The 27,979-nt window shown below is 37.2% G+C and overlaps 1 protein-coding gene across 1 annotated transcript; it reads left to right on the top strand.

Annotated features, from left to right (window-relative positions):
• The first annotated feature begins 325 nt into the window (after nucleotides 1-325).
• On the top strand, nucleotides 326-27,968 carry DNAJC10 (DnaJ heat shock protein family (Hsp40) member C10). The gene is made up of 23 exons (XM_054070514.1): nucleotides 326-483; nucleotides 1,169-1,520; nucleotides 3,156-3,321; nucleotides 4,650-4,700; nucleotides 6,072-6,154; nucleotides 6,330-6,461; nucleotides 7,327-7,420; nucleotides 7,638-7,715; nucleotides 8,938-8,981; nucleotides 9,331-9,468; nucleotides 12,182-12,271; nucleotides 13,015-13,128; nucleotides 13,920-14,034; nucleotides 15,795-15,922; nucleotides 16,188-16,304; nucleotides 17,564-17,665; nucleotides 18,644-18,799; nucleotides 20,116-20,249; nucleotides 21,707-21,760; nucleotides 22,140-22,287; nucleotides 22,860-22,979; nucleotides 24,137-24,253; nucleotides 24,832-27,968. The coding sequence occupies exons 2-23, from the start codon at nucleotides 1,320-1,322 to the stop codon at nucleotides 24,841-24,843; spliced, it is 2,394 nt and encodes a 797-aa protein (XP_053926489.1). The 5' UTR covers nucleotides 326-483; nucleotides 1,169-1,319; the 3' UTR covers nucleotides 24,844-27,968.
• The last annotated feature ends 11 nt before the right edge of the window (nucleotides 27,969-27,979 follow it).

Genomic DNA, 27,979 nt, shown 5'->3' on the forward strand with positions numbered 1-27,979 from the left:
CGGACCGACCCGAACAGCCCGGACCGACCCGAACAGCCCCTACCCGCTGACCCCCCCCAGCCCCCGCTCCCCATCCACCTCCCAACGGGCGGGGCCGCTCTCTGAGGGGCGGTGCAGGGGGCGGGTGGGATTATGAGTGTGCGTGGTCTCTGGTTGAGGGGGGCGTGGTCTGAAGTGGGGAGGCGTGGTCTCTTGGGGTGGGGAGGGGTCTCCCCTCGAGGAGGCGGGGCTTGCAGTGGAGAGGTGCGTAGTCGCCCGTGGAGGGGGCGTGGCCGTGCCAGGGCACCCAGTGAGGGCTCGGGCGGGCGGAGCGGCGCCCCCAGCCCGCAGCGGCCACGTCAGCCGCGGGGCCGCCCCGCCCTCCTCCGGCTCGGAGCCGGATCCCGGCGCGGGCCGCCCTTCCGCCCGGGGCCGGGGGGGAGGCGCCGCTGCCCCGCGCCCCATCCGCCGCGCGCCGCGCTCTGCTGCTCTCCCTGCAGCCCGGTAAGCGCCGCTTCCCGGTACCAGGGGCGGGAGCGCTCCCTGCGGTTCGTTACCTGCGGCTCCTGTGCCCAACGCATCCCTCTCCCCGCCGGTTCCGCTTCTAGGTCATCCCTTTCCCTCCGCGTGGGCATCCCTTCTCCCCGCTGGTCCCTTCTAGTGCATCCCTTTCCCTCCCCTCTAGGGCATCCTAGTCCCTCTCCTCCCCCACCCCTTCTTGGGCACCCATCTGCCCCCATCCCCCCAGGGCATCCATCTCCCCCCGCCCCAGGGCACCCGTCTCCCCCCCCTCTTTTTAGGGCACCCATCTCCCCGCTCTGGGGCTCGCCTCTCCCCCTGGTCCCCCCCGGCTCATCCGTCCCAGAGGTTCTCGGCACTGCCCGCCCCTCTCGGCGACGTTCCCTGCGGTTCTGACAGTGACTTTGGAGGAGAGGTGCGCGGTACTGAACTAACGCTGTGTCACTGGCTGGTGCTTAGTGTCGTTCAGTAAAGCTTTGCACAGTTAATTCGTCCACAACGCGCGCCATCGAGAGGTGGTTGTGGTGTGTGGTTCAGAAAGGAGGTGTTTGGCCATCACAAAACTTCATGTGCAGCCTGCATAAGCCGGCGAAGGGGGTCTTTACGAATGTGTATTTACTGAATGTGTAGGACGATGTATTTAATTGTTTTTTTCTCCTTCTTCTTACAGATTGTAACTTGTGACATGGAGTAGGACCACCAGCATTTTCAAGAGCTCCATCATACATGCGGCTATATCTCTGAATCTCAGTGGATTTTACTGGACGCTCTTCCCAAAGCCTGTTCAAATCAGAACCTGTAAACTTTACAAAAGCTTCATAATGGAGTCCTTGCTATCCAAAGGAGATTATACTACATGTTCCAAAAGGTCTTTATTGCTAGTTTTAGTATGTCTCATTGTTCTTGTGTGCACTGATCAGGACTACTATAGTTTACTTGGAGTATCCAAAGAAGCAAGTAGTAGAGAAATACGACAAGCATTCAAAAAACTGGCATTAAAGTTACACCCTGATAAAAATCAGGTAAGTTATGTTATTAACAGGTTGGAGTTAATGAGTTAACAGATCTTAGTGTTTAAACAAAAAGTGTTTTCTGCAATTTATCTAAAATGTTTCTCCATTCTTGTGAAGTAGCAAAACCACCTGATAAGATGGTTCAGCTCAGATTTTCTGTGGAGGAAATTTACAGAAGGGACAGGCTGGTCATACACGGTTGTGTTGAATTTGGGGCTTATTAAATTTCTGTAGTCAGAGTAAAGATCACTTAGTTCTCTGTAATCTTTTCATAAATAGCAGAAAGCTTGTCCCTGTACCATATTACTTTGTTGGTAAACTGATGAATTTGTCTCTTTCTGTTTAGTTTGGGGGAACTTACTGTTTTGTTGACAGGAAGTCTCAACGAAACAGTAAACACCAGCCTGTACTGAGACATCAATCTCCAAGTATTGAATAGGACAAAGCAGCAGCACTGGGACTACCGAGGCATAATGACAGAGGGTAGTAAGGACCTCCAGAATAACTAGAGAGAGAAGACTGGGAAAGGCTTGGTCTGTGCTAACGTATTTGCCAAAGTACAAAGAAATCACTTTTAGATTTAAATGTCATCAGTTTTTCCTCAAGATTTCCTGAAATCATCAGAAAGTCACAGGAAACGTGAGGGTTTGGATCTTTATACGTGTACCTGCATCTGCACAGAGCGCCAGAAGACAGTGATGTTCCATGTGAGCTCAGGGCCTGCACAGAGTATGCTGAAGCCTCTGCGGTGCTCCTGTTTTACAAAGAGAAAGCCAAATCTCAACAAAGTTAGGAATGCCAGCTTGTAGCTATTAACTGCAAACTATGTTTTCCCTATGTTGATATATTCAAAATAATAACATTTAGAGTCAGATTCTGTGTTTTCCATTGTATGCAAATACAACCAAAACACTACTAGAGATTTTCCAATAGGTTATTTTCAACATTACAAATGATATCTAGAAGATGAAGGCCATTACACAAATTCCACAATGGTAATTCATTTCATGTGCATCTAGGTAAATAAGTCAAGAATCTTTAAGAAAAAGTGTCTTTTGAATGAAACAAAGCAGAAGTCAAAAGGCTGGGATTTGCTCACCACCATTGTGCTGCAGCAGCCCAAGCTGTAGTTCCAAATAAGTCTGCAGATTTTTCAGCATTCTTAGTCCGAGGCTATCTAGAACCAGAATGCTATTTGGATTAAAAAGAGGGCCTCCATCTACACTTGTGAGATCAGCAACAATAAATCTGTCTTTATAGCAGAGGTTTTCACACTGGACAAGTAGAGGTTCTAGAGTCATAGAAAAGGTAATGGAGACAGTAAGTCTTCATTCTTGGGTTTTTGTTTTTTTCTTCCATTGAAGAAGGAGTTGAAAGAGGAACCACTGTAGAGTATTACAGCCTCCTACCAGTTTGCTTTGTATTTTATTTTGTACTTCATTGAGGATGAAGAAAGGAGCAGAAGATGTATCTGGAAATGAAAACTTTACTGTAGTCTGTTTGGAGATCACTGTGTAATATCTACTTCTATCACAACTGACAACTTTAGTAGAGAAATAAAAAAATATTTTCAGAATTTATTTTCTCAGTATATGTACAATATAGTTTATTAATTACTTACTAATTATAATTTTCCTTTAATAGAATGATCCAAATGCACATGAAAATTTCTTGAAAATAAATAGAGCCTATGAAGTACTTAAAGATGAAGAACTACGGAAGAAGTATGATAAATATGGAGAGAAAGGTCTTGAAGATCAGCAGCAAGGAGGTCGTTATGAAAGCTGGCACTATTATCGCTATGATTTTGGTAAGTTTGATCGCTGTGATCTTTGTAGCTTGCTTAAAATAGTCATAAGTAAATGCAATATTCAGATCTATATCAGATCTTTTAATACATTTCTGATGTATCCTCTACAGATTTCTGCCTGCTCTGTTGTTCTCCTGTAGCTGTCATTCTCTCTATGTTGGCCGAGTCTTTTATTTACTCTGTTAACTGGCTAATTAAAAAAAAAAAAATGTAATTATCTATTTACCTAGTCTTTTGGTCTGGCTGCATATCTTTTTATTTGTCAGTTAACTTTTTTTTTTAAGTGCAAAGCTTCTCTATTTTTCACTTAAATTCCAGTGTTAACATTTCATCAATATTCTTTTTAACTCTTTAGTGCAGGAAGATCTTTTCTGTTTATCAAGTGGATTTTGAGTGGAGATTTTTGTACTATTAAGTGCTGGTTTATATGCAATTATACTATTGGAGAACAGTAAAGAGGTAGTAGTAGCAAATGATATGTATTATATGTGCATATATATATTTTTTTTTTTTGTGTGTGTGTGTATTGGACAGTGTGTGTATTAAATTACATTATATATAAATTAATAGTAATATAAAAAGTACCTTGTCACCTGTAGAAATTAATTTCTCTTGTTATTTATTTGTATTTAATCCTTGTGTACTTCAGGTGAAATGGTAACACCGTGTTAGGTATTGTAAAAGATCTGTAGCCATAGCAGTGCCATATAATGCTGCCTAATAGTATTTTTTTGTATCTCTGCACTGCCTTTCTTGCGTACTTGAAGTAGCAGACCGTGTTGTAGTGACGTTCCAGATAGGACTGGTTAGCTTTTTAGAAAAGCTGTCTTCCTTACCTTTATTCTGTCCACTCCACTCTACTCCACTGCGTTCACACATTCCATTAGCAGAAAAGCTTGTAGCTTAAACACCTTTGTCACCTAAATAATAGTTAAGGTAGCCAGAGCCTGAGAGAAGCGAAAGCTTCTAGACCTTACATATAGCGTTCTCACTGAGAGCTGAAGCATCTTGAATATTAATGTGACAACTGGTTGATGTTCTAATACTCTTGCCATAACGATGGTAGTTCCAGTGCTCTGCTCACTCCATGGCGAGTCTGCACCGCCAGAACTGTTTTGTCTGTTCTATTGGTGGCTTTTGTAGCATGAGTTCACAAGAGATTAAGCTAAAGTTACGTGTTACTAAGCAAATACAGCTTTCTAAAAACTGTCATTGCCAGTTTACTATTACAATTTACACTGTCTTTTGTTTTCTGTCTTGTGAATAAGATGACAGTTCGTTTCTTCATTTTAAAGATGGCAAAAGAAAATTTATTTTTTTTTTAATAGGTATTTATGATGACGATCCTGAAATTATAACATTGGATAGAGGAGAATTTGGTAAGTTTTAAATAAATACCTGTCTTTTTGACAACACAGCAATGCAAAGTAACAATTTTTACATTCCAAGCTATATATCTATAGACTTCTGTTAGATATCTAGACAAAAAACTGTCAGAAAATCATCTTCAGATGAGAAAAACAAATAAAACCACACCCTTGACGCATCCTGGTCAGTAAACAGTTTAGGTGAAGTTTGAAAGATATTTAGTGAGATCTGTAAGAGGAAATTAATTAAAAATTTTGCCTCTCCTAATTTATCATTACTATTTTTTTGGTCTCTTGTCTAAAAATGCACTTCATAGAACTTTTCTATTATATTTCTGGGTTTTTTTTCTGTGAAATCCAGTCAGTTGTGCCTTGCACAAGAGGTTCAAGTCCAGAAGGTGATAGCAGATACTAAAAAAAAAAAAACCTAAGTAAAATGAGGTCTGGAAAGAATGCTTTCAGTGAGGATATAATCCAGGGTTTTTTCTTTTAAAATTATAGCCAAGATATAAACAACTAAAAGAGACTAGAGAGAAAAAAAAGTTGGATTTTCTGTGATTTTTTTCACCTACATTTTGAGTACAGTATTCTTTGTACAGGGAGGATTACATGCTGAACCAGTTTTGTAAACTGTTCTAATAGCAGAACCTCATGATGCTCTCTACAAGACGCTGGTCGTGCTTGGGTTATTTGATTTGCAGAATCTACACACTCCTTAGTTGCCTCATTTGTGAGGATATTTTAATTTAGACAAATATAACTTAGAAAATTCATTATAAAAGTTGTGTCCAAAACTAGAGAGACTAAAAGCCATGTGAGTCAAGGTGATAACCTCTGTGTTTGGTATATTTTCTTGCTAGTGTTTCTTTTATAAGCAAGTGTATTTAATTATGTTTCCTTCTTTTTTTCTAGTAATTATATTAACTTGGATTTAAATTGCATTTTCACTTATTAGACAGGGATTCTACATAAAGAGGTTGCCTAGTGGAACCTAGAAAATACGTGAAGTGATGTAAGGAAAAGGAAAGTTCTAGTGGGTAAAAATCTTTTAGAAGCTGTAATTTGTTTTTAAGGTAATCAGACTTACACTGTAACACATTTCACCTATGTTAATCTGTATATAGTAAATTTATTATAATTAATAGAGCAGATGTTGAAAATTAGGGTGCTGATATCTTCTGAAATATGATTTTTGCACACTTGCTTACAACAGTGAGTATGTGCAAGTGGGGTGCAGTCTTTATCCCATCTGCGTTACCGTTACTAACTGTGACATATGAGTACTTGATTCATCTCTTGGGGGGGAAAATATAGTAAAAATGTACATTCTAGATATAACTACTTTGTAGATGTCCATTACTTAGTTTTCTGCTCTTCATCTAGATGCTGCTGTTAACTCTGGAGAACTGTGGTTTGTGAACTTTTATTCTCCTCGATGCTCCCACTGCCATGACTTAGCACCAACGGTACGTATAACAAGTAAATGAACTCTGAAAATGCATTGGTTTTGAACATCATAAAACTTAATGAAGTGAGTTTTTAAACTGAAGCTGAAATTCCTGATGCCTTGAATAAAAAGTGTGCTGATTTTTGCATTATATCTTCATAGGAAAATCTTCTTTATTCTTCCTTTTTTTCTAGTGGAGGGAATTTGCAAAGGAGATGGATGGAGTAATACGCATTGGAGCTGTCAACTGTGGAGATAATAGAATGCTTTGCCGAATTAAAGGGATTAACAGTTATCCCAGTCTGTACATTTTCAAAACTGGAATGGTGAGTGGTAAAAGTTGAAGCATTTTTAGAAAGACTGAAATCTGGAAGAGTATTCCTTTAACATTTGTTCAATCGTAGATCTTCAGATAAAGAACTTTCTTTTTAATATATTATTAACTTTTAAAAAATTACATTTTTTCTTCCTTCACTTTGGTTAAACAAATTTAGAAAGTTAAGTTTAAGAATAGATATATGGTTTATACAGTGGGGTTTTTTATCATTTCACCATGCAACATATCGCGTCTAATTTGAGAAGACGCTGTTGGCAGTGCTGCTGTGGCAAAGTAACAAGTGATCTTGAATGGTTTCTCTTATGCTATTGTAATGGACTTACCCAATACAAAGAATAGTCTGTGGTTTTAAGTCTAAAGAGTGTGACTGTGTACCTAAAGAAACTTGGAAGTTCTTTCCACAAGATTTCTTCCATGCTAACTGCATTGTGTATGTCACAGCTTATAGCTGTGTGTTAAGTGGCAGTGCCAGGGCTGCTGTACAAATTGCACTTGAATAGTTGGGTACATTTTGACAATGATAAGATTTAAGAGGCTGAACGCAGAGAGAGTGCGTACACTAAATGGACTGATGCAAGCAATTTTTATGTAAATAGGAATATAATCTTGGGGAGTTGGTGTTTCTAAGACTAAATTATTCTCCTGTTGCTGTACTTGGAAAGAAATCCCATTACAAAAATTTAAATAAAAGTTAAATTTCAAACATTCCAATATAGGAGGGAGAGAACAGCTAAAGCTAAGGTTTAGAGCAAGGGTGGTCCCCACAATTGCATAAGTACTGTTATAAAAAACAGTAGGGTTTGGGTCATCTTCCTTTTTTTAACTTCATAAATTTTATTCTTTGTCTTCTACAGCAACCAGTGAAGTATTATGGAGACAGGTCAAAAGAGAGCTTAAAGAACTTTGCCATGCAGTATGTTACAAGCACAGTCACTGAGTTATGGGCAGGTAATGTTCACTTGTTTTGCTTGGGGTGTTGTTCTTGAAATTGCTTTTACTATATAAGATATGGCAGAAATTGTGTACAACTGAAAATAACACTATTGCTAAGTATTATTTTTGAGATTTAAAATAATTTACAATAATTTGCTAATATTAATACAAAATCTTGTTTCATAGTCACATTTAACTGGTCACAAACCAATGCAAATTGTTTCCCTCTTAGGAAACTTTGTTAATGCCATTGAAACTTCATTTGCTTCTGGCGTTGGTTGGCTGATCACCTTCTGTGCTGAACGTGGGGGTAGGTGTGTTAAATACTTTTCAAATAAGGCAAACAGAAAAAGTACTTTTCTTGATAGTGACATAATCCCTTTTGCTTCTAATAAAAAGTTGTAAAACATTTTAGACGATCACAGTATTTGGACTGTGGGTCATTTAAGCTCTGTTTTAGAGGCAGTCTGACAGAAGGGACGTTAATAGAAAAACTATGCTATTGTGCGTCTGTAATGACATGTGAGTAATTAAAACAGCACTCGGGCGTAACCGCTCAGGAAGGGAACTGGAAGAAAAAGCCTCTGACTTGAGTTTCCAGCTCAAATGACATCTGTGGCATAGGTGCGTGCCAGCTTGCCATGATAGCCGAGCAGAAGAAAGTATGTATTTCCCCTCTAAGCTACCAATACTCAAAAATTGGCTGAATATTTTCTCTTTAAGTTAGGCTTGGACTTAGTAATTGGCTGTTACCACTGGTGTCATGACAGTTTAGATTTGCATTATTTTTTGTAGCTGTTTGTCACTGATGTTCTTGGGATCAATATTGGATATGGTATATGAGAAAGTTGCCTTGGTTAGTTGGTAGAGCTAAGTAAATGCACTACACCTTTGGCAAATAAAGATTTCTCAGGCTTACAAAGAGACCTTTGCTCTGTGAATGGAATAGCCAGAGCTGTGAGTTTGGATTTACATTTGTAAATAGCTTGATTTCAAACTGCAGTCCTTTTTTTATTAAGTTTCCAACTTTGGTCCAATTAAGGTGAGGTTGATGCATCCGCTTTTTTCAGAAAAATGTCTGCATCAGAAGGTAACCATTCGAACCTGGATGGGTTATTGGAGCATATGATGTATTTATTATAGTGAGTTATTTGAATCACAGAAAATTTCACAGAAATCTCATTCCAAGACAGTACATAGATACCTCTTGGTGGCTTTCAAACATTTATTAAAAAGGAATTTTCAAGATACAGCAAATAAAATACTAAAATTTTTAAAATGAGAGTTCTGTGTTGATGAAGTGAGAGAATGTTATTCATGTTATTTTCAACTTACAGCAGACAACCTTCAAGTGCTGGTTAGTACATGTTACAACTTCAAGTCACTGAAATACAGGATGAATAGCCAGGAAGTGTGCCTTTTGAAAGGGTTACCTTTGCAGGGAGGGAAGGGATAATTCTAAACAAGAGGAGGTTTAGTACATTAAGAATTTGAAGTTTTATGTTTGTAAATAAACTATTTTTATTTTGCAGATTGCTTGGGTTACCAAACACGCCTTAAGCTAGCTGGCATGCTGGTAAGCAGTATTTCGTTTTGAAAGCATTACCTGTTATATTTAAAACAAAATAACAGAAGTGAAAGCATCAGTTAGTAGTCAAAAGTCTCGCCGAGTTTAGTGGAACCAAGATTTGACCCACTAACATTCAGAAGAGTAAAATATTTTGAATTAGTAGCCATTGGAATAACTTTAAATTTTTAAAGAAATATGAATTAATATTAGTTAATGAATTACAGTGATTTCCTTATATTTTCTTAATGTTGTGTATAATTACTTGCATTGGTATTTTCTGAACATGAAATTAAAAATTACTTTTCTTTGGTTTTGTGTTTGGATTTGTTCTGTGGTTGTTTTCTTTCTATTACAGGAAGGTCTTGTTAATATAGGCTGGCTGGATTGTGGGACCCAGGGTGAGCTTTGTGATAATTTAGATATCTCCTCTAGTACTACAGCTTACTTTCCACCTGGAGCCACCATAAATAACAAAGAGAAAGGAGGTGTTTTGGTATGAGTTATTTCTCAACTGCTTTGTATTTGGATAAAATAAGGTGATGACAAAGGAATATTTAAATAATTTCCAGATGGTTTTTTTCTCTCTTCTTTGAAGCTTTGTCATGATTTATATCCCTCTTGACTTCTACGGCAGTGCCCCCTGGAGGTGTTGCCCAATTTGCTGGTGCGCTGGGAGAGTGAATGGAGCATGCTGTGGTAGTAGCAGCCCTTTAGCTCTGCCTCCCCGTGAGCCTCCGGAGCAGCAGTGGGAATCCAGGGGTGGAACGTGCTCTGTGACGGGCCCAAGCTAGTTCTGAAGCTGCTAAGCAGCTGTGCTGAGCAAGCTTGGGGGATTTGCATTGTGCCCCCAGTTATCATTCCAGAAGGATTATGCCCCAGCTATCATGGTAACTGCTCTCCTTGCCCGTCCTGGGTCATGGGACAGCAAGATGATGACCAGGGGGGTAAATCTCCTCCCATAGTAGAGGAGAATCAGGTTTGTGAACACCTGAGGAGCCTGAACATATATAAGTCTATGGAACCTGATGAGATGCATCCCAGAGTCCTGAGGGAATTGGCAGATGTCGTTGTCAAGCCTCTCTCCATGATATTTGACAAGTCATGGCAGTCAGGAGAAGCCCCTGGTGACTGTAAGAATATTAACGTTGTGCCCGTTTTTAAAAAGGGTAGAAAAGACAACCCTGAGAACTACCGACCTGTCAGCCTCACCTCTGTGCCTGGGAAGATCATGGAACAGATCCTCCTAGAAGCTATGCTAAAGCACATGGAGGACAGGGAGGTGATTAACGGCAGCCAGCATGGCTTCATCAGGGGCAAGTCCTGTCTGACCAACTTGGTGGCTTTCTATGATGGGATAACTGCAGCAGAGGAGAGGGGTAAAGTGACGGATGTGATCTACCTACACTTCTGTAAAGCCTTTGGCACAGTCCCCCACAACATCCTTCTCTTTAAATTGGAGAGATATGGATTGGATGGGTGGACAGTAAGGTAGATAAGAAACTGGTTGGATGGTTGTATTTAAAGAGTAGTGGTCAGTGGCTCAAAGTCCAGATGGAGATCCGTGACAAGTGGTGTCAGATAGGAGTCCGTACTGGGACTGGTACTGTTTAATATCTTCATCAATGATATTGACAGCAAGATTGAGTGCACCCTCAGCAAGTTTGCAGATGACACCAAGCTGAGTGGTATAGTTGCCACACCGGAAGGACAAGATGTCATCCAGAGGGACCTGGACAGACTGGAGAACCTCACGAGGTTCAACAAGGCCAAGTGCAAGGTTCTGCACCTGTGGCGGGGCAATCCCCGTCTTCAGTACATGATGGGGGACAGTGTGATTGAGAGCAGCCCTGCAGAGAAGGACTTGGAGGTGCTGGTCGGTGAGAAGCTTGACATGAGCCAGCAATGTGTTCTCGCAGCCCAGAAGGCCAACCGTATCCTGGGCTGCATCAAAAGAAACGTGGCCAGCAGGGCGAGGGAAGTGATTTTGTCCCTCTATTGCTCTCTTGTGAGACCCCACCTGGAGTACTGTGTCCACTTCTGGAATCCTCAAAATAAGAAGGATGTGGAGCTGTTGGAACGGGTCCAGAGGAGTCTACAAAGATGAGTGGAGGGCTGGAGTACCTTCCATACAAGGACAGGCTGAGAGAGTTGGGCTTGTTCAGCCTGGAGAAGGCTCAGAGGAGATCTTATAGCGGCCTTCCAGTACCTGAAAGGGGCCTACGGGAAAGCTGGAGAGGGGCTATTCATAAAGGCTTGTGGAGATAGGACAAGGGGGAGCAGGTATAAACTGGAGAGGGGCAGATTTAGACTTGACATTAGGAAGAATTTCTTCACCATGAGAGTGGTGAGACACAGGAACAGGTTGCCCAGGGAGGTTTTGGATGTTCCATCCCTGGAGGTGTTCAAGGTCAGGTTGGACGGGGCCTTGGGCAGCCTGATGTCCCTGCCCATGGCAAGGAGGTTGGAACTAGATGATCCCTAGTTGGTCCCTTCCAACTCAAACTATTCTATGATTTTATGAATGTGTGTTTGAGAAATGCTTCTCTGAACGGAGTACTGACATGCATGATAAAAGTACTTCTACGTTGTCTGTCGGTATGGATTATGCTGTTCAACTGCATTCTGATAGTAGAAGCTCCTCCTGTATTTGTATAGCAGTTTTAACTTCCTTAATTGATGGGAGACATTTCCCAGTTTGAAGCACAGTTTGTTCCTTTATTGTTATTATTATCTATATTTTTAAAGGAGGAAATTAAATTTGTATTCTACCTACTTTCAACCTTGTTACTTCCCAACTCTGAGTTACTGATTCATATTACTTCATAAATTTAAAAAAAAACCCCTGAAACTTAATTATCTGTGCAGTGCAGTTAAGGAAGGCTGGAAAACTAGACTGGAGATCTTGTAAATGTGATTGGAAAATTTGGTTTGAAATTCAAATTTGAGACTTATAGCACCTGTTTTGACAAAAAAACAATATCTTGAGTTTATCATTGTGAGAAAGCAAGCTAAAATGCAGAGTTCCGAGTCTGATATTTGTGAAACTATATCTATGAAAAGAAATTTGATCGAATAACATTAACTGTACTCTTCAGTTGATAGAGAGGAACAAATCAGAATAATTTTCCTGACCCTTAGAGTATTAATCTTCAATAATGAGGTCTCTGTAATTCGTCACAATAAATACAGTAAACTTCCCTTTCTAGTTTCTGAGCTCCTTGGATGCCAGAGAAATATATCAGGAAGTAATGCAGCACCTGCCAGACTTTGAAATTATCTCTGCAGCGTCATTAGAGGTAAATTTTAAACAATATGTTAATATTCCTTTAATTTATTTTTATATATTTTATCATTAGTTTTTTCATTTTTTTGAATCCTGTTGTTGTATCAACCTAACATTTACTTAGCTGAAAATTACTTTTTTTTCCCCTCTGTAGCCAAAAGTATTTAACATTGGTTTTCTACGTTCACTTTTGTTGTTTAGCTAAGGAACAAAAGTAAAGGGGAGAATGTGCTTAACAGGAAAGTAGAAAACTGCAGATATTGCCATTGCAAGCCACTCTGCAACTGTAACTTTCTAGTTACAGCTACATGGTAGATAATTTTGTTTTAAATGTATTTTATCAGTAATGTAAGAAAGAAAAAAGTTTGTAAATCCATGATAATTTATGTGAAATCAAATTAGAAGTCATGGAAGTTACTCATGTCTTGGAGGAAAAAAAAGATTAAACCTCTTTTCACACTTAAAATAGCAAATAGCGGCTTGATCTATGATCTATGTTCCACACCTGTGGAAACAAGAAGTATAGAGGGTAACATGTAGCCAGCTTGCTTTCAGTCTTATTCTTCTTTCCCACTTATGATGCAGTAGAATGAAGTTTAGTGGAAAGACTGTATGAAAAAATGTGTTGAATGGAGGAGGTCACTCGGATCAGTAATTGGATGTTGGCCTTTATAAAACATGAAAGGAATTTTACAAGTTGGTAAAAGTTGGGAATAATATTGTTTGTGCTGTTTTTCTCCCCTTCTTCATTTAAAGGACCGTCTGGCTCATCACCGATGGCTGATTTTTTTCCAGTTTGGAGAGAATGATAAATCAAAATTACAGGAATTTAAGAAACTTAAATTTTTACTTAAAGGTGAACATATTCAGGTAAGACTGCTCACTCATCCAGTGTTAAATACCATTTATATTCAGAGAACAAGTCAGTATGGTGGTGGTATTATTATTATTATTATTACTATTATTATTATTATTATTATTATTATTATTATTATTAACTGTTACTACTACCAGCCACCTCTGGTACTAAAAGAGATCCATTATCTTATGGTAGATCTGTAGTAAAATTTAAAGCAGGCAATGAAGTTTCCCATACAGTTTACATAATTAAAAAGTAGTTAGGGATGATTGTTTTCTAAATCTGCTCTGTCAAGCAAAATGCTGCTGCAGATTGCATTCAGTTAACAATTAAAAGTTAACACTTCATCAAATTCATGTATGTGAAACTGTATTTTAATTACTCAGAAAATCCTATAATTATCTTGAAAATTTTCTTAATAAAAAGAAAGAAATTCAAACTTGGTACTAGAGACATTTGGGTTGCCTTATTCCATAAGGTATGTATTTAAAAAAAATTGTTGCATTGACTAGAAGAATTTTAATGTCACATTTATTTTATGTGTCTTTCTGCTTCCTTGCTATTTTGATTGGGGGGGGGGAGAAGTTTCTTTAAGGTTTTTATTCCCCATTTTGGCCTTTAAATTAAAAATTAGCAACCAACTTAATATAGCTGTGCTGGTAGTTTTCTTTGAACATCATGGTTACAAGATTTTCATAAGACTTTTTTAATTAATCTATCTTAATTCTTACTGCATTTCAAAATATGTTAATCTTGTATAGTTTAGAATGACTTAATTATAATGTCACTATCTGTTCAATAGGTTGGCAAGTTTGACTGTCTTTCCTCGCCAACTGTGTGCAACAAACTATATGTCTATCAGCCTTCTTTAGCAGTCTTCAAAGGAAGAGGAACTGGAGATTATGAAATTCATCATGGTGAGGGAAACATTGGCAATTTTAAATGATTACATAATCGCTTTGAGATTACTCGAGTTTTGGCAAACTGCATTGAATCTGTAGTTTTAATATTTGCTTTTTCTCCCGACCTTACTGTAGCCTTGCACGAGCTTACAGTTTCCTTTGGGTTTTTTCTTTCTTTCCCCTCCTAGGTAGGCAGTCATCAGGTGCCAAGAGATGTATTTGTCTTTACTGTTCTTTCAATTTGAACATCATTTACATAATTAAATACAAGTGAAATCTCTGAAGCTGATCAGGACAGCTTCTGCTTCCAAAGAATGCTGTAAGGCACACCCTTCATAGAGGCCCAGCACGTTGCTGACAACTTGATAAACTTGGATTTGATTTCATGTGTCACTGTTCTAAAACTAATTCTATGTTTTGTTGATGTTGTCCAAGAAAACTTATATTGAGACTTTTACCACTTTTATTCCCAAAGTAATGGTTTCCTTCCAGGAAATTTAGAACGGTGTTACTGTATACCACTGAAAGAATTCAAAAACCTTGGCTGAAGAACAGAGCCTGAAGCAAAACTGTAGATTGGAGCAACAGGTGTGGCTTCATCCAGAATGTGGCACAAGACAATTATGCAAAATGAGGTTCTCATTTTTCAGCCTCTGAAATATCAGAAACAGCTTGCTAGAATTAAGTCAGAACCTCAGTACTGTAAGGAGAACCTCAGTACTGAAAAGAGAAAAGTTTTTACTACTTAGAAAAGATTAGCCATATCTAAGGGGAAAGATGATCCCATACACCTAATGTTTGTTGCCAGGAAAAGCCTTATCTACTCTCTGTAATTTCCACTCCTGCAGAGAAGCAAAGAAAGGGTCATGTACACACAGCATTTTTAGATGTTTTTTAGAATGGCATAGCTTCCACATAGTGTAAGAGAAGTACACTGGACTACAGTACAAACATGCATTCTTTTCTGAATGGTTTAGTTTACTATAATATTTACAAAATAGATGGCATCTAGAATGTTTGCCAATAGTGATCTCACTCCAGTTTTTATAACAATATAATACCTGAATGAATCAGGCTTTTTAATGGAAAAGCTTCAACAGTTTAAAATCTAAGAATGATAAAAAATATTAATAGGTCATTGTGCTATGACTTCAGATTTAATTACCCTGAAATTCTTATTTTCAGTTCATTTCAAGAGACAAACTCTTATTTCTGCTGACAAATATATACATGAAGGGTATGAAGAGACTTGATCTTTATTGCCTAAAGCTGTGTCATTAGGAGCTTCAGCTATGCATAAAAAGCTGTGATTTATCAATGTCATTTATTTTGCTTGAAGTCTGTATTGCATCCATACTTTTGTCAAGGCAAGTGTATCTAGAATAGTAACTTTTTAATTCCAACAAATGCTAGCAAGATGCTAAAACAGCCAGTAGTATAGTCACAAAACACCATTCATTTTGTTTGTAAAAAGCATGTTTTGTCTTGGATAAGATATATATTTGGCTAATATTAGGTAAATATCCAGTTTAACATTTAGCCAAATATCCACTATAGCCTAGAGTATGTCTGAACTATGTAGGTTTGGACAGTTTAACATTGGCATGCTTTTTCTTAGTAAGACAATAACTGTGCGATTTATTTAAGCAGGCCATGTTTAAAAATCAGTCAAGGGAACTACAGAAATCCTGTTGCTGTCATAGAGATTTATTCTTTTTTTTATGAGATCTCTCAGAGGGAAAAATAAAGTTTCCTTTCTACATTGTACTTTGAAGGAAAGAAGATCTTATATGACATTGTTGCATTTGCCAAAGAAAGTGTCAACTCACATGTTATGACACTGGGACCCCAGAATTTTCCTGACAAAGAAAAGGAACCATGGCTTGTGGATTTCTTTGCACCGGTAAATATTTAATATCTATATTTCCCTTATTCTGAAATCTGTTATGTGACAAAATATGAGCAGTACTTTGAAAGCATCCTTCAGCCTCATGGGAAGGTATTGTAATTCCTCATTCCTTGGCAGCGCTCGTTCCTAGAATATGTGGGGTTTACATTCAGTGGAGTCTGTTGTCAAAGTAGCATATAGTTCATCTCAAACAGCAGACGTTCTCCTGAGAGCCAATGGCAGAGAAAGCAATAGCACCTACTTGCTTTTTGTTTTCCAGTGGTGTCCTCCTTGTCAAGCTTTGTTACCAGAGCTGAGAAAAGCATCAAAACATCTATATGGTCAGCTTAAATTTGGAACACTAGACTGTACTGTCCATGAAGGGCTTTGCAACATGGTAAGCTGCAGGAACTACAATCAAACCTAGAAAATTTTAAAAAATACAATGTTTTCAAAGAATATTATTTTCTTCCAGTTGGGGGCATGGGGCTGACAATGCTTGTTCTTTAATATTACTTTCTTAAAGGGTAGTAAAGCAAACAGGACGCTTGTATTGTAACTTTTTTTCAAAGCAGTAAACTGTGTAACCACTACAGATAATGTATTAATGGAAAATACAAGTCACATTTTTTTTCTGAGTTCACGGTGTTATTGGAAGGCTCTGAAAGTGTCATAATTTAATAATTCCTGTTTTTCTTAAGACAAAAAAAGAATTAAAGGAGACCCAGAAAGTTGGGGTTTAGCTTATATATAAATTCATTCATGTGTTTTTTTTGTTCTTCACATAGCAGTGAAGCAGTAAACCCACTTAAAAATACAAGTTTTATATTGATATAACACTTTTTGAAGTTGTCTGCAAAACTACGTTGAATTCAGTTCAGTCTAACTGACTTTGCTTTATGTTTTTGTAGCACTTAAGTAGTGCAGGATCAATTTCAAAGTAAAAGAAAGCTTATTACTTGTCAGCTTACTCTTACTTAAAAATAAACTAATGGAATGAGTTTTTTTAAAAAATCTTGCCCAGTTTTCCGTATTTAAATTTGCTTCACTTTTGCTTCAATGTATTTATCATGGTAGAAAGTCTTGGTGTTACTTTTCCTGAATTCCAGAAAAAAATGCATTTCTGACAGCTTTCCTGCAACTGCACATTTTTATTGTTCATAAGAGCTTTTTATGTTAGAATGTTTGTGTTTATCTTTAAAATGTGAATGTCTTAAACACGTGAAAAGTGAGCAAAACAGAACAAGCTTTTTAAAGTTTTATTTAGATGTGTTTACACATTGAAGAATTCAAATCATGGAAGCATCTGTTTTCAATACTAAACAATACAGTTGTTTATATCAAGCACTTTCATCTGAAGGCTGGGCATAGCTTTAAAGTTAAGGCTCAGAAGGCTTATGGATTAATTCCTGTATTTGTGGAGCATGGCAAAAGAACTTCTGGCTGGTTTTTAAATTCAGAACAAACTATGCCATCTCGGAATATGGTTGGCACCTTTCCTGCACTGATTTGTAATGGTTTCAAACTCCCATCTGCATGTAAGTCTGCACAGTTACACTCTACAAACTTGATAGATTAGCAGCTGTGAGGCTAATGCTGATGGCAGTTAAAGAAACCTAATAATGCCTTGCAACTTCATATTGTCTGTTTTGTCAGCATAACATTCGAGCTTATCCAACAACGGTTGTGTTCAATCAGTCTGATGTTCATGAATATGAAGGACATCACTCTGCTGAGCAGATCTTGGAGTTTATAGAGGTATGTAAATTATAATCCTTGTTGCAGGCATGGTCTGTATGCAGCTCATCCACAAACATGTTTTTTAGTTTGAAGATGCTAAGATTTTGGTTTTTAATTAATTAGACTAGTAAGATAAAGAGTGAGAAAACCTTGGGCAAGAAAAGTGATTCAGCAGCAGTTAATCAGGGACTTAACACCTAATGCGTTAATTTCCTTACTCTGTCAAGTAATTTCTTTGAGATCATTAGCAAATAACTAAAGGTCCCTTCCAATCTGCGAAGTAATGTAATGATTTCTATATCATAGAGAGGATAAAATTATTAAAAGTATGAAGTGCTGTACTATTAAGGTGATTTATGTTGGTTAACCTGCTGTCCTCTAAACTTCTCAGCTGTTTCTTGAACTTTCTTAACGCACAGAACTTCAAATCATTGGTACTCATTGTTGCTGCTGGAGTTCTGGCACCCATCTTCCCTCTAGCATTCAGGTTCTCTCACTGCTGTATCCACAGTCTTTTCCAGTCTTTGATTCTCTGGAGAGAATGAACAGAAAAAGTGAGTTTAAGAGCGCACATGCAGGAACAGGTGGAGATCAGTCTTTTTCAGTTGATATTTAGAGGCCTCTAGAGCAGCATGTGCATTCTTCTCCATGCAAGCCTAAATAGCAGGGCTGAGTCTCATGCCATGAGTGTTCTTGCCAGATAAGCTGAATTTCTTGGCTTTTGCCCCCCTCTATGGTGAAGAGGCACACCACCTTCCTTTTGCAGCCAGGCTGTATTTTGTTGATAGCTCTTCTCAGCAAATCAGGCATACAGTTGTTAGGTTGAAGGGATGACTTTTGATGCTTCCATACCTTTCAGTGGTGCGGAGTCTTCCCTATTACAGCAGGAAACAAATTTCACTAAAAGGAGGACTTTCCCAGAATTTTGGTACAGTCTGTTTGTATATGATGGCACTAGATATGGGATGACATGTTTATAAACTGTCTTTACTTTAGGATCTTAGGAACCCATCAGTGGTCTCCCTAACACCAGAGACATTTGTTGAATTAGTTCAGAGGAGAAAACGAGAGGAGACCTGGATGGTTGACTTCTACGCTCCGTGGTGTGGCCCTTGTCAGGCTTTAATGCCAGAATGGAAAAAAATGGCCAGGGTAAGTGACATTCAAACATTTTTTCTGCTTTTGTGTCGTGTTCCATGGAATTACTGAGAAGGTACAGCTGCTGTCACAGAGATTTGTCAACTGAGAAAGTTTAGAGATTAATATTGTGGGTAAAACAGGGAATTGCTACCTGATGATAGTTTTATATTGCTTCAACCACAAAGTGTTTTTTTTTTTTCTTTTAAAGGTTCAGTACATTGACACTAATGCAGTTTTTCCTGTTGATACAAGTGTGTTTTCCAAGATCTAAGAAATATTAGAACAAGTAACTTTCCTTGATACTTAGTGCTCTATGTAGACAACAGCTCTGCATTTGTTAAAAAAAAATTATCAATAAATTAGATCATTTGCCACTTTATTCTCAGTATTCTTTATGATCGTTAGTCATATTTAAGATAGTACTTAGACCTTGGTGAAATCTCTGACTGGAAAGGAGTTCAATCTTATCCATCTTAACTATTTGCTATATTATAAAGGGTTTTTTGAGATCACCTTTTTTCGCTGAAAGTGGATAAATGTTAAATACCATATACTGTAAGGCTGCTCGCCATTTAGCTGAATTACACATACTGCAGTATGGAATTTTGGGGATTGGAGAAGTCATTATCGTTTTACTAAAGTTGTTTAAATCATCTCTCATTTGCGAAGGTAATATTACTGACAACAGTACTTAACTGACAACAATCTGGACTTTTCTAGACGTGCTTCCAGGAATTTGAATCAGAAACTTAGGGAAAAAAAAACAGGGCTTTGAAAACAGGCCCATGACTTTTTCAGACATTTAGAACTCACCTAGACTAGGAGTTCTAGCCCAGATTCTATTTTCTGCTCACATGTCTGTAAAGTATTGTTAGCTCTATATTACACGTTCAGTAATCCTCAGCTTCCCTGCCCGAGTGGTTTGTGCCTTTAAAACAAAAAGAACATGTTTGAGACACAGACCATCTGTGCAGGTGATAGCACATCTGCACTGTGCCAGGATCTGTCACAATTATTAAGGTGACAATCTGAAACATGGTAATATGGTAGTCCTTGTACTGCATAACCAGTCATATGTACCTTTGAGTCAAGGTGGGTGTCTCATGAGCCCTGTGCTTGCAGCTTATGCCAACACAGGTGCATGATGGGAATGTATCTGGGTTAGACACCAGTAACCCGTTTACAGGAAAGAAGCAAGCCTTGTGATACCATTGGTTTGGTTTGTTGGGTTTTTCCCCCCAACTAAGATTAAGACTTATCTGAAGTAATACTGAAATTGTAGTATTATTGATTAGCGTATTTGATTGTAGGTTTTCTTCTTTTTTCAGATGTTAAATGGATTAATCAGTGTAGGCAGCGTGGATTGTCAAAAATATTATTCTTTCTGCCACCAAGAAAGTGTTCGGGGATATCCTGAAATAAGACTCTTTCCTCAAAAATCAAACACAGCTCATCAATATTAGTAAGTAGTTTACTTCAGTTTGGGAAATGCTGGATGACTTGGAACAAGATGAATATACATCTTCTGTTATGCAGGAAAGGTTCATCACAGCTACTAAAATAGGCTATTATTGTACAATTTGACCTAGACGTTATTGACCTTGTTATTTCAAACAAGTGCCTTTTTATTTTGTCACTTCATTTCAGTAATTCCTGACACTGCCTCGGAAAACTTAATTTTTATTTCTTGTTCTTTATCAATTGCTAGGTTTCTAACTTTAATTACCTATTAAAGTAGATTATTTAAATCATAAAATAAAATAATACTGCTAGGGCTAATTGATTGGATCTTCAGAGAACAGAGTGATGGAGCCGATCTGATCATCCCCCTTGCCAGCAGTCTGTTAGCACCATTGCAAAAGCTTTCTGTTTTCATCCCATTCATTGTATCATTAGTGTGAAAACATTAATCATTAACAAAATAATTAAAAAATCTATGGTGAGTGGAATCTGGCCAAAACCAAACAGCCTGCCCCCTCCATTTCACAGCACTGTTTGAAGATCCAGGGATTTCAGGAAGCACATGCTTATTTAAAGATAGGCAACTGTCTGAAATAGCAGATGTGTTGCTTCATTAGTTTACAAATTGGAAAGGTCTCTTAAATGCTGGTAGATAATAAATACCTCTTTGTCATAGTGTGTAATGGAGTTTAGTAGCTTTCATCATTGGACTGCTTCCTTTTATTCAGTTCAAACTTCTTTTAAAAGGAGAGATTTTTTTTTCTTGTTGAAAACAACTAAGTTGATGAAGATGACTGTAAAGTGCCAAATTCCTAATCATGAGTCAGTTATTTGCTGCAAAAATATGGAAATTTGTCTTTTAAAATAAAGATCACCAAAAGCTATCAAATCAGATCTTGACCAGGTAACTCTGTTTCAAAATATTGTGTTATAAAGCTGTAAATTGGTGGATATGAATCCTGAATATAATCTCTTATTCTAACCTGTCATTGGAATTTCAAAACTAAGCAATGCCTTGAAAGTCCAAATAATAAATCCTTGTAACCAGCTTACTGGGCTTTTCTATTGTCAAATTGAGGGAAAATAATTGCAATGAATGAACATCAGTTAGAAAATATATTAAGATATTTCAATTTAATTCTTATGTTTCTTAGATCCTGCAATTTTATCTGGAGTTGTTACCAAAGATTCTCCATTCAAAATAGCTCTAGCTATGGAAGCTTATGTGCTACAAAATTTCTTAGTCTCTTGACATAGAATTTTCTTTCTTCATCTTCTAGTTCTTAGTTCGGTATCTTTGAATTATATTAACAAGACTTATTTGTTCAGATTTGAAAGCAAGGTAGAAATATATCCTAAAACATACGCATTATTTCATCATCTCCATCCTACAGACTGAGTTTTTTTCAAATGTAATTCAAACTACTGCGCAACTGCATTTTTGTTTTCTTTTTAAAGTAGCTACAATGGATGGCACAGAGATTCATATTCACTGAGGGGCTGGGCATTGGGGTAAGTTACTGCATTAAACTACGTTCACAAGCCACTTACATAGTTTACTTACTAGGAGAAATGGATATTTAAATGCTACACAAATCAAGAATTAGAAACAGGTCTATGTATTGCTTAAAGATGTTAAAGTTTCCACATCTTTTAACTTAAGCTTTTAATATGTGAAGAAATAGCATGCTTCTCACTGTCCGCTTGTTTTCTGAAAACCATATTATTTTCTCGACCATTTTTAAAAAGTGATTCTCTACTCATACAAATTGTAAAGTAGAGATTTCCAAACTACTAATATTCTTAATTTCAGAAGTTTTTCTCATGCTTAAATGGAATTTGGGAATGTTTAAAGTTTCAAATGGATTATGACTCTTCTTCCTTTCTACAGATATTTACCACAAGTTTCTGTGGACCTGACTCCTCAGAGTTTCACAGAAAAAGTTCTGAATGGAAAAGATCACTGGGTTATTGATTTTTATGCTCCTTGGTGTGGACCTTGCCAAAGTTTTGCTCCTGAATTTGAGATCCTTGCAAGGGTAGGTTTCTAACTGTATTAGTGGATTTTTATACTTGTAACTGTTAAAATATAATCAATACTTTATTTCATACAATCATAGAATAGTTTGGGTTGGAAAGGACCTTAAAGATCATTTAGTTCCAACCCCCCTGCCACAGGCAGGAACACGTCCCACTAGACCAGGCTGCCCACAGCCCATCCATATCTCAGTAATCATCCAAAAATCACATATCCCCAGTGATCCTCCTTCTCATTTAAAGTCCACACTGTTAGGTGCCACTTGCCCGTGGGTCTTGTCTCTTGCACAGAGACACACAGACCTTCTTTTGAGGACAGTTTCAGCTTATAATTGGGTGAGCTTTGCAACTGTGATGTGCTTTGCTCTGAATTCAGGTAGAAGTGCTCTGCTGAACATTAGTGACCTCTGATAGAAGGTTACCACTCTGAGAAGTAAGTGACTACACTGAGATATTTAAAAAACTGAGCAACATTTTCATTTACTTGTGGCTGCACTGCTGGCTTATTCAAGTTATTTGCTTACAGTCACACATGGAAACTTGAAGTTTGTTTCTAATAAACATTTCTTTTTAGACTGTTAAAGGAAAAGTAAAAGCTGGAAAAGTAGACTGTCAGGCATATGCTCAGACCTGTCAAACTGCTGATATCAGAGCCTACCCTACTGTTAAGTTTTATCCCTACCAAGGAACAAAGGTAAAGTGTCTCCTTTGTGTTACTCTTAGTAGGTGTACTTCATTTCACATTAAGATTTAAGAGATATTAAAGAGCATTATTTAGATATTCAGGAGATACAGCAATAATCAATTTCACTAATATTTAAAATAGCAGGACAGTGATACAATAAGAATGTGTTATTGCAAAATAAGAAATGGTACATTACTAGAACAGTCACTAAAACGTGGGCACGACCAGGGTTTAATTTTGCAGGGGTCTCATGTGACAAAATGTTTTTCAATCTTTACCTGTTCCATCACCACCTATCAAAACCAGGCAGAGTCTCTCTCTAATTTAAATGTAGACAACTTCATTTTGGCTAAGGAGAGAGAGTCTTTCAACGTAATCATAGCACTTCATTATAATTTTGACCTTAAAAATGTATTTTAAAAATATTTCGTGTTCTGTCTCAAACCTTACCAAACCATTTCAATTATCAGTGTAACTCTGAGATCAATATTTCCTACTAACACGATAGTAGTGATAAACTGAAAAATTGAAAAGTATCGAGATAGTTCTAGGAAATTGCCGTTATTTTTGTAAACCACTAAATTTCAAGAATATTAGTCATTTTTTTAAATGTATCAATGCTGAAGAGAAAGTATTTGATGCATTCTGATAGTAAAGTCAATTCTTTTAATTATGCTTTCCTTTTTTTTACCTGAATTTCTGTGGCAAGATCTAGAAATCCTTGCTCACATAATCCTATCAAATTCAATGAGACACTTCTGTGGCAAAGAGTAATGGCTTTTCAAGTTTCAAAAGTAGTGACCCACACTGACTGATTTCATGAACCTACATTACAAAGTGGCAGACTTTAGCAGCTGTCCCTGTGAAGTACTTAGCTGAATAAATATGAGGAAAATTCTAACTATTTCTGGTTTCTTTAAGGAGCAAGACAAAACTTATGTAGTTCAATATTTCTGCAGTTTTGAAAACTAGCATTTAAGAGTGATTCTTACTATAAAGACAATTAGCGTTGTTTAAATGGAGACAAAAATATATCTCTGAATGATTAATCAATGTACCAGAGCCACTGGCTTCCTCCTTGCATTTCTCTTGAATTTAATCTGAAAGTAAGCAGACTTTTCATTCAGTGTAGAGCATGGTTAACATGTTACAAATTTTTCTTTAAGAAAAATGTTCTTGGCGAATATATAGACAGCAGAGATGCAAAAGGCATTGCTGACATCTTGAATGAAAAATTAGAAGCAATTCAAAATAAAGGAAAAAGAAAAAAATCTAGAAATAAGGTAAGAATTTTCTTATTGTGGGGCCTTTTGGAAAAGACTTGTACTATTGTAAAGAACATCCCCTTTAAAACAATGTTTTTATTTGTTCTTTGTCTGTGATATATTAAATGCCTTATCTTCAAATGGTATAAGGTACATTTTACTTCCAGTCTTGTTTTGGTTACTATTATTTATTCAAACTCAGTTCTCAATGTCCACAGATGTGGCAGAGAATACTGCAGTTGCAACCTCAGTTATGGCAAGACTTAGCAGAACTTCTATATATCCACGGGACAGCTGTGTTACAGATGGGTGGTTGAGATGCACATGAAGCCTTAAGTGTAATCCTTGGACTAGACTTAGCAAGCGGACACCAAAATATAGAGGCTAATTAGTGCAAGATTGGGATTGACATTTTAACCCTGAAGGAAAGCATTAACGCACAGCTGTTAAGTACCCTGAATTCTATTTAATAAACACTTGTCCAGTTAAAAAATGAGTACCACAGAGACATTTAAAATTGCAGAAAAAGCCCATTAATCTTAATTTTTATTTGTACGTTGAAAATAAAAAGTAATTGTTTATTTTCTTGTCTGTAGGATGAACTCTAAGTGGTACCGGAGGTAGATATGATTCAAAATATTCTGAAGCTGTGAATATAGAAGACACCATGAGGAAAATATAAGGCTGAGTATATTCACAACAGGACAAAAGAGAACTAGTTTGCATTCACAGGCATATTTGACTGGTTTAAACTGTAGGGAGATGAAAGCATTTTGGTTTTGGTGGAGGCATTCAACATTTCTGAAAATGAATTCCACATGTTCCTCTTCTGATAGACCAACTACCTTCTTCCTAGTTAAACGGGGGAGTTGACCAGAGATGTGGACTGTATCACTTTCGCCTACCCATTTACTAGTTCCTTATATTTTTCTGTCTCTTTTCAAATGCTTTTTGAATGTGGCACTCAGCCTGTGGCTGAATATGCACTCAAACCACTCTGCAATGCAGAAACACAATGAGGGATTGTCTATTTGAGAGACAAACAGTTTTACCTGATGATTATTCTGCTTTGAGGTTACATTATTGGCTAATTGCTAAAGAATAAAATTAAGGATAAAAGACCTGTCCTGTTAGGATAGGCTTATTGAATTACTCCTGCCCTTGAGTGGATTACTGTGTTGTGGCACTGGTGGTGGTACCTGTATGAACAAAACTTTGAAGACTTTCTTTGGTTGTTTGGTTTGGGTTTTTAATTTTCTTTTTAAATAATCAAAAAAAAAAAAATCAAAGACTTCAAACTCAGTGTTCCATTGACTTTCAAAATTTAAGTTATATCATAGAAGCATCTCCTTAAGTTATTAGGTCATAACTTTAATATTGTCTTTTTAAATATGAACGTATTCTGTGGGCATATTTAGCCTCTTTTGGTATTACCACTTTTCCTTTCTCTGGAGACATGTTTTGGGAGTTTTGTTAGTTTGTTTATATATAAACTTTAGGCAAGCAGGATAGCAAGTGCCTTTTTTAATTTAATAGTGAACACTGTACATTGCAAGGTCTCCTCATACATCTTAATAGGATTCTCACTCTTTAGAGTAATATTTTTCATAGCTTCTCAATACACAAGAAAAATTACAGAAGATGACAATGTCTGCATTTAGGAGTTCAACGTTGAAATGTTTCATGTTTTCAATAAAATGCTGCTGAGAACATGTCAGATGAACCTTCCTCCGTGCTCTTCATGTACTTGGATTTGTGTTGACTCGTCACTGTAGTGTGAATACTAAAAACTTGTAAATATGTTATCTACAAGTAATTTATTTTATAAAGAAGGCAGCAAGAAATAGAAGGAAGAGATTCATCTAACTTTGAGATAATCAGAAATTCTCCTATGTTCAGGGCTGCCTCTCTCACTCTGTGGTTTTGCAGTGTGTTAATCCAAGGAAGAAGAGAATGTAGTGCATCCATTTTTTAATGAAGATGACCTTCCCACATACAAATCAAACTTCAAACTCAAATCACAGTAAAAAATAAAATTTTGGTATTTTGAGACTTTAATACGAAGTCTATTTTGGTCAGGTTTTGCACATATGCTTAACTGTTAATTCCATTCCCACCTCCTACTTTCTTCCTGGAGAAAGAGATCATGGTTTACATACTCCAGAATCCTTAAATCTAATCAAAATCAATCTACTTCAAGCATTTGTACAGTTCAGGGTGTTTTTTGTTCCTGTTAATGTGCAGTTTCTTTTATTTCTGCTCACGGGAATAGACTAGTAAGACAGGAAAAAAAAAAAATGCTTCACAGCCATCTCACATTAAGATGGTGACATACAAACTTTCTGGCTTTGCTATGGCTGTAGTCATACTTCAGTATTTTATGATGTTACTTTAGTATTTCCTTTTGGTTTAGGCATTTGAAGCACATAGGTAACTACTATGAAAAGACAACACTACTATCGTCATCAAAATATTCTCTACACTGACTTATTATGTCCAAGCCACTGGTTTTGAAACATTTAGGCTGTGGAGAAGTGGATTTAGTTTAAATATCATCACAGCTCATTTTTAAGATTTAACTCTATATTATGATATTCTCTTTGCATCCATTATTTAAAAATTTCTAAGCTAAAGGCCAAATGGATGTGTATGGGGATAATTATTTTCAGAACAGAAAGAGAGTATGAGCTGTAGATGATGTAGGTTTCTAACAAGCTTTTCCAAGTTTTCATGTTTTTTTTTTTTTGCCACCTGCCCTTTCTGGCAGTTTTCAGTAAGCAGCTTTGGGAAATACAAATGAGTAATAAAATCTTGCCTTTATCCCTTGCCATACAAGGAAATAAATAAAACCTTTTATATGTACTTGTATCTCTGACCTTCTCTAAGGACAAATTTACCTAATTACATGATCCAATTTTTTAGGTATCAAGGGTTTAAACAGGTTAGTCAAGATGCTTCTGGAGCAGCACTATTTGTAAATAAGAACATCCTGAAGTAGTCAGGTCCCTTACTTTTCTCCTGTAGAATGATGGAGATGTCAACATTGCCTCATTCTTCAGAAATCAAATTAAAACAAAAACAAAAAAAACAAAAACAAAAAAACCACCACCAAACTACAACAACCACCCAGAATAATCAAAAATCTTCTCAGAATGCAATGAACTGTATTCGTTAACAAATATTTTGGAATATACTCCCCCATCCTAAATGCCACACGTAGTTCAAGACAAATACTTTAAGTTCATTTCATATTTTTAAAGAAAACCCTTCAAATTCACATATCTACGCAATAAACCAAGTGGAAGACAAATCCAAAACAGTACATGAATGAATGCTCCAATTTACGTTCCACTATCCCTGCCTCCCAAGAGTAAATTTCGGTTTCACTCTCATGACCCACATTGTTCTCCTTATCCCTGTACCTACCTGTTGATAGTGTTTATTATCCCTTATTCTTTCACTCCTTTCCTAGCATCACTCTCTAGTGTGACTGTTCAACAGGATGGACAAGTGTGATGACCTGAGGTTTTGACTGAATGCTACAAAAAAATCTTAAGTCAAAGCAGGGCACGAGCACTCCCCAGAGCCTCTCTTGCTTATAACTTGCTGGGGTATTAAGTAAAAATTGGCAGCCTTGCCAGAACTTCTGAGATTACAAGTAGCAGACCATGAGGCTGTCTTTGTACCTTTTCCTTCTTGCATAATTACACATGCACAAAGAAAGGGCAACACACAATAAAACAC

The sequence above is a fragment of the Cuculus canorus genome, chromosome 6 (assembly GCF_017976375.1).
Source record: "Cuculus canorus isolate bCucCan1 chromosome 6, bCucCan1.pri, whole genome shotgun sequence".
NCBI classification, from domain to species: Eukaryota; Metazoa; Chordata; class Aves; order Cuculiformes; family Cuculidae; genus Cuculus; species Cuculus canorus.

What these genes read in the sequence shown, in the direction of transcription:
- DNAJC10 (XM_054070514.1), top strand. Translation starts at nt 1,320, where the DNA reads ATGGAGTCCTTGCTATCCAAAGGAGATTATACTACATGTTCCAAAAGG. An exon ending in TTGTGGATTTCTTTGCACCG is followed by an intron (nt 15,923 to 16,187) that starts GTAAATATTTAA and finishes TTTGTTTTCCAG; the next exon opens with TGGTGTCCTCCTTGTCAAGC. An exon ending in ATCCCTACCAAGGAACAAAG is followed by an intron (nt 22,980 to 24,136) that starts GTAAAGTGTCTC and finishes TTTTTCTTTAAG; the next exon opens with AAAAATGTTCTTGGCGAATA.